The sequence below is a fragment of the Heloderma suspectum genome, chromosome 12 (genome assembly GCF_057233095.1).
Source record: "Heloderma suspectum isolate Gila_16-S chromosome 12, 16-S_ref, whole genome shotgun sequence".
Lineage (NCBI taxonomy): Eukaryota > Metazoa > Chordata > Lepidosauria > Squamata > Helodermatidae > Heloderma > Heloderma suspectum.
Genome location: NC_139469.1, coordinates 1,426,676 through 1,441,771, shown reverse-complemented (window position 1 = coordinate 1,441,771; position 15,096 = coordinate 1,426,676). Strand labels below are relative to the sequence as shown.

Below are 15,096 nucleotides of genomic sequence, written 5' to 3'. Positions count from 1 at the left end.
TGGGGGTTGTAGAGGTTTGCAAGTTGTTTCAATTTGTGTGTTCTCTTTCAAGGAAGGTGCTCCCAAAATGTGGGATGAGGATACTAAATCTGCATACTTCTAAAAAACATTATACCCTTCTCCCAAGGAGCTCAGGACAACATAGATGGTGTCCCACCCCTTTTATCCTTACAATAGCCCTGTGAATCTGTTGGGCTAGGCTGAATGATAGTGACTGGCCCAGGGACATCCAGCAAACTTCACACCTGAGCAGGGATTTGAGCTTGGGCCTGTCCAGTTCTAGCCCAAACCTCTAATCTCACAAGCTGCTGCTAAAGCTTAAGTTTCTTCCTCTCTTAGAATCATGGAATAGCAGGGCTGGGAGGGGCCCACAAGGCCATCGGGTCCAACCCCCGGCTCGGTGCAGGAATCCAGGCCAGAGCATCCCTGACAGGCGGCTGTCCAGCCTCGCCTTGAAGGGCCCCGCCCCGCCCGCACCACAGTGCACCCGGCCGGCGGGATCCCCGAGCCTCGCTGGAGCGTCTGCAGGGGCCGGCAGCGCCGCCGCAGCGAGGAGGGGCCGGGCCGCCCGGGCGCGCCCCGCCCGCGCATCCGCCCGCTCGCGCGCGCGCCCCGCCCGGCCCGGCCCGGCCCGGCCCGGCCCGTCGCGAGCGGGCTGCCGCGCGCTGCAGGGGGAAGGCGCCTGGTTCGGAGCACGGCGCTACCGGGACATGTCTGTCATGTGATGAGGATTTCTTAAACGCTCGCGCGAAGAGGATCGCTGGCCGGGGGGGCCGCCCGCTCTCCTGCCTCCGCGGGGCCGCCCTCCTTGCTGCTGCCGCGCTGCACCTTCTCGAGCGGGGCGTGAGGCTGATGCTGCCCCCCCGGTCACCTGTCTCCAGCACCCGAGGTTCAGAGGCTGACGGCCGCGTTCCACGGGAGCCCCACTTTGCTGTCACATCTAATAGCATAGGGGGTGAAAGAGGGCCCCCTCGGGGATTTCCCCAGCTTTTATTGTATGTCCCGCCGGAGATGAGCGCAGCGCACTCGAGGCTGCAAGAACGAATCACTCGCTGGTTCTCAGCACACCACAGCAGACGGGATTCCTCGCAGCAGTTTTTGGAAACTCAGCTGCAGAATAGAAAGCTGATCCTGACTAGGACGTTTCCTTTCTGGTTAGTCATTCTGGACGGTAGCGCGGAAGAGCGCTCATGCGCCCCTCCCTCGCTGGAGGCAGAGATGCAGGAAATGGACTCTGCGCTACGGAGACAGAGATGGCTTCCGTTGCAGGCGTAAAGTCCAAAACTGGGGAAACCCTCTGCCAGCCAGAGGCAGCTCAAGTTATGAGCCCTGGCAGATTTACAAAAACGCTGTCTCGGAAGAAAATTGCACTTCCCTCTCCGAAGCAGTGGGCCTTTGGCAGAACAAACCCGAGACATCTTTTCTTCCTTTCAAATCAGCTCCAGTGTCCTCATACGATACGCGCAAAATTTTGTGTCCAACATAGAACAGTTCCAGCATGCATCAGAAGCCCAACTCCTTGCAGTGCTGGTTGGGTCGTCCGCCTGGACTTAGTTTTTTTTGGGTACAGACAGCTAGGTTAGAGGTACCCAGCTGTCTGGGCCAGGCATCAGCATCACAAAGCTGAAACCCCAGTGGGAGAAGACAAGGAGGACGGATGCTCTTGTTGGGGAGGGAAGCATCTGTCTCCGCTTAACAAGCACCTTTGTGGCACTGAGATGAGCCATTTGTGTGGAATTCTCGGAGGCCAAAAATCTGTTCATCTGGCAAATTGCCAAAAGCTGTTGTAAGCCAACAGTGTTGCAGAATCTCACAAGCAAATCCCATGTTTATTCTGTAGATGCGGGGGAAAAGCAACCGGCCAAGTTGCCTCCGTCAGACTTGATGCAAGTCTCAAGAGTGTGGCATTTGGTGAGGGTAAACAAGGGTTTCCTGAGAATGATGGCAAAACCCACAAGCGACTGATCGTTTGGGGCTGGCAATGAAAGCAAGAGAGCATTGGTTCATGCTAGTAGAGCAGCCTCTCCTCCCTGGCTGGCAGGATAGTTTTGATGGCACAGAAGTGCATCTCCTCAAGACCAAGAGTGCAAGTCTTCCATTCGAATCCCACCACTGGCCTTAGGGGAGCGACCAGTTGCTCATTCCCCCTCCTCATTTCCAATATAGCTGTACTAGTACTAGCCTTGGAAAATTTGGAAAACACAAGAATGGCCAACAGATTGGAAAAAATCAACCTATATCCCTATACCAAAAAAGGGAAGCACCAAAGAACGTTCAAACTATTGAACAGTGGCACTTATTTCACATGCCAGTAAGGTAATGCTCAAGATCTTGCAAGGTAGACTCCAGCAATTCATGGAAAGAGAATTGCCAGATGTACAAGCTGGGTTTAGAAAAGGCAGAGGAACTCGAGACCAAATTGCCAATATCTGCTGGATAATGGAGAAAGCCAGGGAGTTTCAGAAAAACATCTATTTCTGTTTTATTGACTATTCTAAAGCCTTTGACTGTGTGGATCATAACAAATTGTGGCAAGTTCTTGGTGGGATGGGGATACCAAGTCATCTTGTCTGCCTCCTGAGGAATCTGTATAAAGACCAAGTAGCAACGGTAAGAACAGACCACGGAACAACGGACTGGTTTAAGATTGGGAAAGGGCCGTATACTCTCACCCTACCTATTCAACCTGTATGCAGAACACATCATGCGACGTGCTGGGCTTGATGAAGCCAAGGCTGGAGTTAAAATCGCTGGAAGAAACATTAACAATCTCCGATATGCAGATGATACCACTTTGATGGCTGAAAGCGAGGAGGAGCTGAGGAACCTCATGATGAAGGTGAAAGAAGAAAGTGCAAAAGCTGGGTTGCAGTTCAACCTCAAAAAAACCAAGATTATGGCAACCAGCTTGATTGATAACTGGCAAATAGAGGGAGAAAACGTGAAGGCAGTGACAGACTTTGTCTTTCTAGGCACAAAGATTACTGCAGACGCTGACTGCAGCCAGGAAATCAGAAGACGTTTACTTCTTGGGAGGAGAGCAATGACAAATCTTGATAAAATAGTGAAGAGCAGAGACATCACACTGACAACAAAGGTCCGCATAGTTCAAGCAATGGTATTCCCCGTAGTAACTTATGGCTGCGAGAGCTGGACCATAAGGAAGGCTGAGCGAAGGAAGATAGATGCTTTTGAACTGTGGTGCTGGAGGAAAATTCTGAGAGTGCCTTGGACTGCGAGAAGATCAAACCAGTCCATACTCCAGGAAATAAAGCCAGACTGATCACTTGAGGGGATGATATTAAAGGCAAAACTGAAGTACTTTGGCCACATCATGAGAAGACAGGATACCCTGGAGAAGATGCTGATGCTAGGGAAAGTGGAAGGCAAAAGGAAGAGGGGCCGACCAAGGGCAAGGGGGATGGATGATATTCTGGAGGTGACGGGCTCGACCTTGGGGGAGCTGGGGGTGGCGACGGCTGACAGGAAGCTCTGGCGTGGGCTAGTCCATGAAGTCACGAAGAGTTGGAAGCGACTGACTGAATAAACAAGAAGTACTAGCCTACCTCGCAGGGCTCTTGGGAGCATAACTGAGGTACGTGAGGTGGTTTAGACACTTCAAACGGGCTATATAAATGGTTAGTATATTCTTGATTTGAGGTTGCTTTTTTAGACCAACAAGTAACAAAAGCGAAGGAATGTGTTTTTGATTCTTGCTAGAAACAACCCGAATGGCTTAGTCCCCTGGCCCCCATGTTGTGCTGGACTTCTTGTTAGACCTAAAACTATTGCAAACAAATGCTATTGTTAGAAACACATACAACCTGATTCCTAAGAAAAAAATCTTTAATTTTCACTTTAAGGAAATACATATTTCATTCTCATTTCCATGATACAAAAATGTTAAATATCAAACCAAATTTATGAAATCTACCAAAGCAGATTTTTTTTTTAATACAAAGGAAGGGTGGTGAATGTCACAGGTTTCTGTGTCTTTTTAAATATAGAACACAACTCACAAGATGCTAGGAAAGGGACGGCCCCCCCCGGACCCAACATACTTCCCAAACAAAATGTGATATTTCGGGGATATATATATATATTTTACAGAAGACAAGGAGGGTGGTTTCTGCTTAATTTTAATTTAAATGGGTCGGGGAGGAGACACTGGCTGAGATTTTCCTACTGAGAGGATGGTAGGAAATCAAGTGGCCAGAAGTATTAAGTGACTGACTGGGTATTAATATTGCGTGAAAATCTGGAACAAGACAACTTGCAGAGGAACCTGTCCCATGGACAAGGAGCAGCAGAGCAACTTACAACATGCACAGGCTCTTTTTGAAAAACTTCACAGGCCACATGCCACAGAAAGGCGATCAAAACCAAACACTCAGGTCTTGCTTTTTGATCTAACATTTATGACAGCAAAAGAATTTCATGTAATCAACAAAACTGATGTGTACACACACCCACGCACACATGAAAACAGTGACAATGATCGTTCAGTGGACAGTTTAAAAAATTAAGCTGATCTCCAAGAAACATCCTGCTTTTTTATTTATAAACCCCACTTTATTTAAAGAAAGCATGGCTTGCGAGGCACACAGGTGCAGCAGCTTCCTTGGATTCAGAGCCCTCTCCGGTAGGTGTGGATGGCAGCTACCATGTGTCTGGGACTTCAAAGAGCCTGGTGGGAGTGGTCTTGAGGTCTTCTAAAAGAAGCAAAGCAGAGTGATGTGGTTAAAGAGCCACAAAATAAGAGAGAACCGGACCATGTTAATAAGACACCCCCACACACCCCGTATTTCACATTGCTTTGGGAGAATTCTGGATCCTCTGACAAACTTGCTCAGGTTGCCAGGGCTGTTGCCCTTCCATCAAAAGAGTCTTGTAGACGAGGGTGACTCAGGATGGGGAAGCGAGGGATTCAAGGCTCCGGAGACTTAAACCAGCCTAGTCAAACTAGCCTCCCAGCATGCCCCGGCCAGCCAGGCTGACTTAAATGATCTGAGCCAGGAGGGAGACAGGTCCTTCCTGCAATCCAGCTGAGGAAGTGGCAACAGTGTAGTAGTGGTGCAAATCGGCAGGGATTATGTTTCAGAAAAGCTCCCTAGTAATTAGGGGAGGCTCAGAACCTTTCCTTGGCAGCATCCCAAGTTTCAGGCACTCGATATCCTGCCCAGAACAGTTCTGGGTGTCAAGGTTCGCTGGGTCGCTGCTGACTCTACCATCGAAGAGCTTGCAGCGTGCCCTCGTCACTCGAGTCATTCATTGCTCTATTTCACAAGTTTGATGCCTCCTGGATCAAAGTCGCCTACCGTTCAGCCACGTGCAGACAGGCTCGCTCTCTTTTCACTTAGCAGAGTTCAGCGGCGCATTTGGCCTTTGCATGCACTCACAAGTTGCTCCCACTACCCCCATCCTCTGCCCTGAAACTGGTGCTTCTGTGCGGATCCGGGGGTGGGGGGGCAGCCCTGGCTGTCCCAGCAGCTCACAGTTCAGGGCTGATACCAGATATGGGTGTCCCCGCTTGAAACATCTGCCAAACTCAACCCTGCTAAAGACTGCTTTTTGTTAACACTGGTCTGGTGAATTAAGTAAAGATAATGAATACCTTCACCAAGGTGAAACTGGCTGCTTGGTTATTTTAGCAGTCAACTACACACACAAAGCTCTCAAACCCTGTGGCAGACTGAGAAGCAGTTCTAACACTAGCAGTTTTCTCTCCCTCCAGGCCTGTCAACTGGCAGAGCCAAACACACAGCGCCAATATCGTACACTAAACCCATGTACAGCTCTAGCTCCCCAAAGCAGCAGACATGAAGAACACAGCTGAGTATTCCACTTACCTGCTGCGGCTTGTTCCCGTTTGGCTTTTCTGAACTTCTTGGCTCTTTTCTTCCCGTCTTCGACAGACGCCACAAAGGCATTGGGGCGGCCCTCTCGCACTTTGCTCTCCTCCACATCATCGCCATCGCTCTCCTCCCGGATGGGGCTCATACTTCTCCTCCCCACAGTGCTGGTCGCTGTAACACTGGAGTGGAGAAAGGGGAAGGGGACCTGCAGCGTCATGCACAGACGTGATCCGTGCAACAGTTCACATGTTTAAAAACACAATGCTGCCCTTCAGTATAAAGATTCTCAGGGCAGCTGAAACCATTTAAGAAATGTACGCACAAATGAGAACATGAATGTGCTCATGCACTATGATGGTCCCCCAAGGCTATGTTTTGAGAAATCAGCTGACCTCCTGCTTGCCTGACTACCCGCAACGTACACGCTGGCCCTCAACCACTCAGCATGCTTCCAAGGTGTCATTTAGCTGGCTGCTGTTTCAAGCCCTGCCAGCTCTGCCTTTACTTGTCTTGGTCCTAAAAGACTGTAAGAGCCCATGTTCTGCCAAGACAGCATGATTGTCCTTTTGGGAACAGCACACCTGCTTTGGACGCTCATTCTCTGGTTAAGCCTCAACTGTCACCATCTTTCCTCTACCAAGCCAAGAGCTCCTTATGAGGAAGGAGTCATGTTGCCTAAAGACAGAAAAGCAGCAGTAGCAAAAAGAAGGACCCGGCCTCCATCTGTCAAGCACAGAAAGCTCTTTCCAGATTTGCTGTGTTTACGGAAGTGACTGTTTGGAAACAGAAACTCTGCTTGGTGGGAGATTCCGTCCTGGGTCTGAAGCAAACCTTCCCCATTTCTGGCTTGGCACCTTCTTGGTTTAGGTCCTCGTTTGTCATGAATCCTTATTTACATCCCAAAAACAGACAGTGGCAAACTCACTCACTCTCTCATTCATTTACAACATTTATATACCACTCCACATCTAGACAGATCCCAAAATGATGCACAGCTCTCGCTCCCCAAGGCAGAAACCGTGGGAACAGGCAGTCTATACAAGGACAAAAATATGGGAAGACACTCACTGCAAGCATAATTCAAGGCCTTGTTACACCTGCGCCCGGGGGGACACCATTCCTCCCTGAGTGGCACAGTCTGGACCTTAAGGCCCGGAGAATTTGCTCACACAGCCGACTGTTTCATCAGAATGATGGGATGGATGACTGACGACCTGATTTTTATGGATATCTTTGTGGCTGTGCCTTTAGTGTACATTACTTAGGATTTTGTACACATATTTTGGTGGCTATGTTTGTAAAGTAAGTTATTTTACCAGTGGATTGGATATTAATGGTCAAAACACCTGCTTCGCATTTATATTATTATCTGATTTTGTACACCGTTCATTTGCGCAATACACAAATGTGATACAGGAACACCTGAAGATCTTTGAAATTCACAAGTTGTTCTGTTTCCAAATCTGCGTTTTAAAACAGGCACTTTAAAAAGAAACTCACCTATTAACATTGGCATACCGGCTTTGAAGCATGTATGGTGTGGTCTGTGTTTTTAACCGCTTTCCCTCCATCTCCTTCCAACTGTCTTCCGTCCATTTTCTCTTTGCCTGCCTCTTCTCCTCATGCTTCTTCTCAACATACTCTGCATAAGTCTGGATTCGATAACTTTCAGCATACCTGCTGGTGTTAACAGCTGTGGACAGAAACAAGCAGTGAATTCGACAGAAACAAGCAGACTTTGGCACAAACCCACATTCACAGCCCCAAAAGATGGACGAGAGGAAAAATAAAATTGAGACAATGGCGAGGAAGCGGGGCAGCATTGGACTCTGAACAGATTGACAGGGCAACACCTTTGCCTCTTCTTCCGGATGTGAGGAAAACCAAGAAGCAGAAAAAGCTGGGAGAGATCACTGGATGTGTGTAGACTTTATGCCATACGCACCCTGCTCCTGCATCATAAGAGTGTGTAAGGCGCTGCACAAAAACGAGTCCCTGCCCGAAGGCTCACCATTTTGAGAGAGAAAGATGGGGTGGCAGGACAGTGGGCGGCGGGGTGGGGGGGAGTTGAAGAAAAGGGAGAAAACTTTGCAATAAGCTAGGACAGAAGAAAAGCGGGGGGGATTAAAGAATAAAATAATTAACCTATCAGTAGGAAAGTCTTTTACAAAGTAAAATGAACATCATGAGGAGATCAAGTTTCTAATCATTTCTGAAAACAGGAGGAGGCGGCCAGCGGAGAGTTCTCATGGGTGAGAGTTTCATGTTTACAGGGGGCCATGAGAGGGAAAAGCGGCACAAGGGAGCAGAGGCGTTATAAGAAGATTAGTGTTTGATGAACAAGGAACTGAGGAGGAGCGGGAGCAGTGAAGACAGAGAAGAAGAGGCAAAGGCATCAAGAGACTTAAGGCTGAAAGAAGCTTAAGATCAGGCAACAGGCTGTGCCCCAGGCCTCCACCCCCCTTAGCAAATACTGCTGCTTTCCAGACAATATCCAGATATTAGAGTACAAGATGGAAACTTATCACCTGGCTTACAAAGGGAGTCCATGTAAGGAGGAGGCCCAAGACCCAAGAAGGGGCTGTAGCCGCGTGGCAGAGCCCCTGCTTTGCATGCAGATGGTCCCAGGTTCAATCTCCCTAAATGTGAACACTGACTGGCAGTGGCTCTCCCAAATTTTCAAGCAGGGTTTTTTCCAGCCATCCCTGGAGATTCTAGCCATAGCTGAAATGTTTTGCATGCAACGCAGGGGCTCTGCCACCGAACCACAGCCCCTTCCCCTAAACGCTGTTGATAACAACGCCATCATTATAATTGTTATTATTGCAAACTTTATAATCCTAAATGCTCCTTGAATCAGGATGAGAAACAAACCAGAAGCCAGTGCAGTTGGTTCAAGACCACTGGGAAACGGTCTCTAAAGCGCACACTAGAAAACAATCTGGTCACCACATTTTGCACAAGATGAAGCTTCTAGACACTCTTTAAGGGCAGCCCCAGATAGAGCACGTTACAGTAATCTAAATGTGAGGCGATGAAGGCACGGATAACCATGGTCAGATCTGCCTTCCCCAGGAAGGGACGGAACTGGTGCACCAGCTGAAGCATGTATACAGCTCCCTGGAGGGTGAGCGGGATGAACATGTAATGAATAAACATACCAATAATTTGGGATCTACTTACACACAACTAGCATGGAAAAATGAAATCTAATACACACACACACAAGTTGAAAAATCCTTGGCATACTTGAGACAGAAATATTCTCAGACTAACGTTTTAGTTAGCAAAAAACAAACAAAGTCAACACCATTCCTCCTCTTAGATTTCCACACGAACAGGAGGTCTAGCAAAATAAGCAAGCACATTTTTTCAAAGCCTTTGGCAAAGTGTGCTTTGTTAGATAAACGTCGTGACGGAAAAATACAACTCATCAAAAGATGGAAGCTTTCCTCTGTTTGGGCCTTTTCCCGCACGGGTTGTTGGCTCTCAAATGTGTCCGTTTTTCTTTTGCCATGCTGGAGTTTCTCACAACATCCAGAAGAAAAAGCACAGGGTTGCACGCTTGCTGTCTTGCGAACACATTCCCTTCGAGTCCCAGCAGCTTTGCAACCCACAACCTTTCCTGTCCCAGCCAAGCTCTGGCGCAAAACCAAGCCGGGCTCTTATGGGTGTGTCAGCAAAATCGGCTGGCCGTCAGCTGATGTCCTCGGCTGTTTCCAGCCCAGCCGCCTGGAGGAAGGCACTTCGCAGCCCTCACAAGCTCTGCAGGCGTGGGGAAGCACTCGCAGGCGTCACGTTTCGCTTAATTCAAGATGTTCCACTCCACTTGACCACAGAGTGGTCCGACGTGCTGGAGAGAACCAATGAGAAAAACCACCAACAGATGGGCAGCAGCAGGAAGCCACAGGGGGAGGGATGGAGGGGTGTGGGGGGGATGGAGCGGGGAGCCACGAAAACGACAGGTACCACCATTCATTTATGGTGGGATGCGGCGCCCAGGGTGGTTTGAACGAGTGCTCCTCCTCCCTGGTGCAGGACCCACCAGATTCTATACATACCTTACAAATGCAGTCGGTGCAGGGCAGAGGTTGTCATAAATCGCTCATACAGACAATGCAATGATCAGACCCAATAAAGAATCATAACTAAAAAATTAATTTGCACACTGCAAGTATTTCCAGGGCAGTTTACATTTTAAAAAAGGATATAAAACAATAAATTAATAGTAAAACAGCACACACAAAAAGAACAGAATAATCTTAAATCCTAGCAGTCTAAAATCTCTTATCACAGTTGAAGTCATACCTGCTGACCATCCCCGTTACACCAAAAATTAATGGATTCTTACAAATTTCACATGGACACACCAGCTTTTAAAACTGCAACATGGTTGTAGTCAACCCATCGAAATGTGTAAACTACCTACAGAGCTTTGTAAAAATGTCTAGAAGCCAGCCTCATATAAAGATATTCTATATGAGGAGATATTCATATACAATATCTCCTGTATCAAACCCATTAAACACAGTAAGTTCCCTCTAAAATGTACACATGGCATCATACATTTAGAAAACACCTGAGAATATTAAAAGGCTGTTTCAGCAACAGCAAAAGCCATTCCAGACTTCCTGCAACGTAGGGCTTCCTCGGTTTATTCAGAATTCTGGATGAAAGCTTTCCCCAGGTTTTGTAAGTAGATGTCAACACGACAGCAAAGTAAGTTTTCTAACAATGTTTTCATTTTTATTTGTTAATGTGCCTGTGAAACTTTTCCAAGTCCGTTTCTAGGTTGGTCTGGTTTCTTAAAAGTGGGACCATCTGCACATATGACGTGGGATGTTCTGAGGAAGGAGACCACCACCACAAAAGATGCAGGGCACGCAATTCCCCACGGGGCCGCTGACAGGACCTCCTGCTTGTGTACCTCTCCTCCCCTCTCGAAACATGCATATGCTGAACACACCAGCAGAGTGGGCAAAATTGTGCTGCCAGGACTAGTTGCTTCTCTGAGACCAGAACAGGCTACTGCTCAGATCCCCGTCTCATTGCTTTCTGTCCCTCAGTTCAAGATAAGCTACATCCAAGCAACAAACTCCTTGGACAGCAGATTAAAAGCAAACATGGTGACATGGTTACAAACGCTGTTTATAGCTTCCAGCAGAACACCCTCAGTTAACGGGCAGATGATCAGCCAGCCTGACCCAAGCCAAGTGACCCCAATGGGACGCGAAAACACAAAGATCTGCTTTCTCCGGGGCGTCCGAAGCATGTTAAGCAGCTGGCCAGATGACAGCGGCCAAGAATGTTGAGCATGTCGAGCAGATGTGGCCAAGCAGCACTGGGAAATGTCTGGGTCGAAGGACAAGAAGGGAAGATGTGAGTTACCGCAAAAGTGCATTTGGTCCCCCCATCCCATGGCAAAGAACATAAACACATGGAAGCAACTGAAGCAGCACTGAAGCCAGGCAACTGACTTCCATGGCCAACTTCCCCTTCGCCACACAGGAGCAAGTAAACAGATGTGGCACACCAGGGCTTTCCATAACCAGATATGGCCTGCACTCCTCACTCCAGAAGGCAACCTCTCTCGCAGTCACTCTCAAAGGCACCCTTCCTTCTCTGAGAGCTCACCTCCTACAGCTCCTTTCTCCCAAACTGTTAATGCCTGTAGAAAGTTGCCTTACGTGAGGAGAGCGATGCTCCCAGAGTTTAACCAGACCACTTGGGGGGGCGGGGGAGGTCAGAGAAGGAGGTATGAAATTATATTTTCTAACTTGTTTGGATCCAACTCCACCACAGAGGGACAATGTTGGCAAAGAGCTCTGCTGTCAGAAGCGCTCTAGCTGCCTCTTGCAGTCCCCTCCAATAGCCAACTCAGGACTCAGACGACTATTCCTTTATTACTTTATGACTCTTTCAGATACTAATCACTAACGACTACGCAAGGAACAGCACTGGGGAAAGATAGCAGAGTAGCCTAAGCTCCAGGTAAGGCAGTTGGTCCAAGTCTGAAGGGGAACCACGGGAGGACTCTGAACTTATGGGCTAGGGAGAGATCCTCCCTCTTTCCCTTGGGTCCTTGGGACGCAACCGTTGTTTGCGCGCCAAGCGAGCGCTACGCCTCCTTTCTACGCCCTCTATCTGTCGCTGCTCCCTGCGTCTGCGCCGAGCGTCCAGCAAGCCCCCCTCCAGCGCTCTCTCACTGCCAGGGTCACTATCTATCCCAGGAATGCCGGCAGGAGGAATCTCTGCCAGCTGCTCTGCCTGTGAGGGATGAGCTGGCTCCTCTCCCACGGATTGCTGTTCCTCCTCAGAATCAGAACTGCTCTGGGGCTCTATGGGCTCAGTTTCCACCCTGACATCTACCTTGGTTTGTTTGTTCCTAATACTTTTATTTGGCTGAAATAATTTAACCCACAGTGGAAATGTAGGAAAATTGTATGGTAAAGAATATACATGATGGGTGAATAATTGGGGGCAGCAGGGAAACAGAGGCACCATTAAAGAGAAGGAGCCATCCGGACCAGCCCCCCAAACACGAACAAAGAGGATACGCAACTGCCCAAGGACCTTGCTGCTGCTGGGCAGAGGGCGTGCCAAGGGCAGTGGCCCTGCCTTTGGAACACCGCCCCAGGGAGGCCTGCCTGGTGCCAGGCCGTACTGTCCTCTTTCCAGCCACTGGCCATGCTGGCTGGGAAGGATGGGAGCTGCAATCCAACACATCTGGAGGGCATCAGGGGAGGGGAGGCTGCTGTCTGCAAGCCATGCATCATTAAAAGCAGCATGGTTCTACTTTGAACTGCGTTGCATATTTGAGATGCTATTACTGCTTTGAAGCGGTGCCTGGAGATGGGGCAGGGCAAAATCTAGGCCAGCCCATGGGAGCAGGCTGGCCCTCCGGGTGGAAATGGTTTTCATGGATGAGAGCAAGGCAAGAGAGGGAAGGTGCTTGGGATTCAGGGGTGTCCTTTTATTGTTCTGCTTTTCGAGATGCTAGTTTTTATGATATGTTGCTTTTCACGACAATCTACAGCAGCAGAAAAAAATGCACCTCATTCTCTGCTATGGCTGTGGGCCTAACCCCACCCCCCGCATTATGAATTGCAATGCATTACGACTCAAGATGCAGAGCAACACCCACGCCACGCACACCTCCAGTGCTGTCGATTCAGCTGTATATGGTGCCAAATTCAGATGACCATTTCCTGCAAGGCTCCCAGTGCAGAATTAGCTTCCACTATATGGAACACCTGAACAAGGTCTCTCCCCCACCTGCAAGACCTGAATTGCTTTCTCCACCCTTTACAACTTGCCCAAAGGCTTTCAGTCGTGCTAAACGCAGAAGCCAAATACGGGCCCTTTTCACAAGATCCCCGGCTCGCATCTAAACAAGCACCTGGCGAGATCCTGTGGAGCCGACACAGAGGTGTTCCCTTTATCTGAGACAGCCGCTGAGCCATCGGCGGCAGACCCGTTAGGACGCTGCGACTTGCGGCCCCCCACCAGCCTCGCAGTCCAAAGGAACGTTTAGCAGCCTCAGCAGGCTACTGGTGGTGGTGGTGAGTGCAGAGGAGAAGGACACTGTTCAGATCATCTTCAGCTCCATAACTTCCACACCACTTCTAGAACGCAACTGGCCTTGTCCCTACCACCTTCTCAGAAACTCCTCTCATCAAAGCTGCAGTAATTCTTGAGGTGGCTCCCTTTACCAGCCCAAGGGTCTGGAATCTCTCTCTCTCTCAACAAAATTTCTTCTCGTGTTAACTGCTGGGCGAGATCGTCATTACATACCACAACTTCAACAAGGCAAGATGTAGACCCTGGGAAACTGGGAGTCCAGACATCTGAAAAGGATTGGAGGGGGGCGGGGGAAAAGAATCTTAAAGCTTATTCAAAGGATAGGTTGTGTTTAACCACATGCAAAATCATTTCACTCCAGCATTGTGTTGGAAGGGCAAAAGCACATGTCAAATATTAATGGGAGAAAGGCCCCTGCAGACCTTCTCAGCAAGAACTGGAATGGCATCACACCTGCCTGAGGTTTTATATTCTTGAAGGATCTTTCCAGCATGTTGCAAAAGAATTCAGACCATGACCTTTGCACACTGTTTGAACACTTTGGTGATTGAAATAGAAGCTTGTGGGGGGAGAGAAGAGATGAGAGATGGAATCACAGCAGCGAAAGGGATCGCCTGAGCCAGCTGTGCGGGAACGCCGGCCAGAGAGTTCCTTTATTTTGCAGCCCGGTCCTATGCAAACTTGCTCAGTCCTTTACAAGTGATTTACTAGGAAGCAGGTTCAGAATGGCAGCCCAAGTGGGTCCCTGCTGTCTTCAGGTGAGTAACTCCTTCTTTAACACACACAAAACAAGAGAGAAACACATCCTATAGTTGGTCGTAAAGAAGGAAAATGGCCACCGGCATCATTCCACAAATGTCTGCACAAGAGTTGGCGCAGCGCCATCAAAGGCAGCTTCCGCAGCAGGACAGACTTCTGCTCGTGCAAGCGGCCGCACAAGCAGGTTCTTCCATGAGCACAACCAACATATTCAGATGTAGTTTCTCTTTTTCTGTGCGACACACTAGCACGAGGCATGAAACAGCCCCTTGGCTCCACAGGTGCCTTCTGCATGCTTACGGGCTCCTTTGCATCTGACCCAAGGTATTTACAAACGGACTCATGCTAAAACAACCTCACACCTCTCTGGTCTCTGGATGAAGAGCCAAATGGGGCTCCCCTTACCCATCCTTGGTTCTTGCAAGCGCCCATTCATTTCAACCGGGACTTGTGGAGCACAGCACCCTGAAGGATGGGCCCTGGGAGGATTACATTAATTGGGCAGCATTCAAATAGTGACTCTCGGTGCTATGCAAACCCATTAACAAGATGGTATGGTCTAAGGCCCACTTGAGGCACCTTGATCCCTTTCCTCTCTTGCAGCTTCATAAGCTGACAGGAGGATTAGCCATTTGAGTGAGCGCTTGTGCAAAAAATAACTTGATATGGTGCACCTGCTCTTAGCCCAGGGCGCTCTCTGCAAGCATGCTAGCCTTCCAGGACCTCCCTCCCTGGAGAGGAACAGGCCTCCAATGCAGGTCATTCTACAGGGTATCGTGTGTCACGATGGTAACACATGGAACCACTTAAAAACCATTCAGGGCTTTCCAGTGCTGAAATGTAACAGACTTGGGAAAGGTAAGCCAAAAAAATTGATTCTGGATATTCCACACTTAAGCAC

The 15,096-nt window shown here is 48.9% G+C and overlaps 1 protein-coding gene across 7 annotated transcripts in view; it reads right to left on the bottom strand.

Moving 5' to 3' along the window:
• Positions 1-3,822: 3,822 nt before the first annotated feature.
• PARN (poly(A)-specific ribonuclease) overlaps positions 3,823-15,096 on the bottom strand; it is a 34,129-nt gene continuing 22,855 nt past the window's right edge. For 2 of the 7 annotated variants that reach the window (XM_084818013.1, XM_084818014.1), the window contains exons 22-24: positions 7,356-7,548; positions 5,850-6,034; positions 3,823-4,712 (exon numbers count right to left, since the gene is read on the bottom strand). In XM_084818013.1, coding sequence (XP_084674139.1) covers positions 4,660-4,712; positions 5,850-6,034; positions 7,356-7,548 — 431 coding nt within the window. In that variant the 3' untranslated portion in view covers positions 3,823-4,659. Of the gene's footprint in view, positions 4,713-5,849; positions 6,035-7,355; positions 7,549-9,120; positions 11,208-13,649; positions 13,703-15,096 lie in introns of those variants that run through there. The other 5 variants (XM_084818016.1, XM_084818017.1, XM_084818018.1 and 2 more) reach the window with 3 other exon arrangements.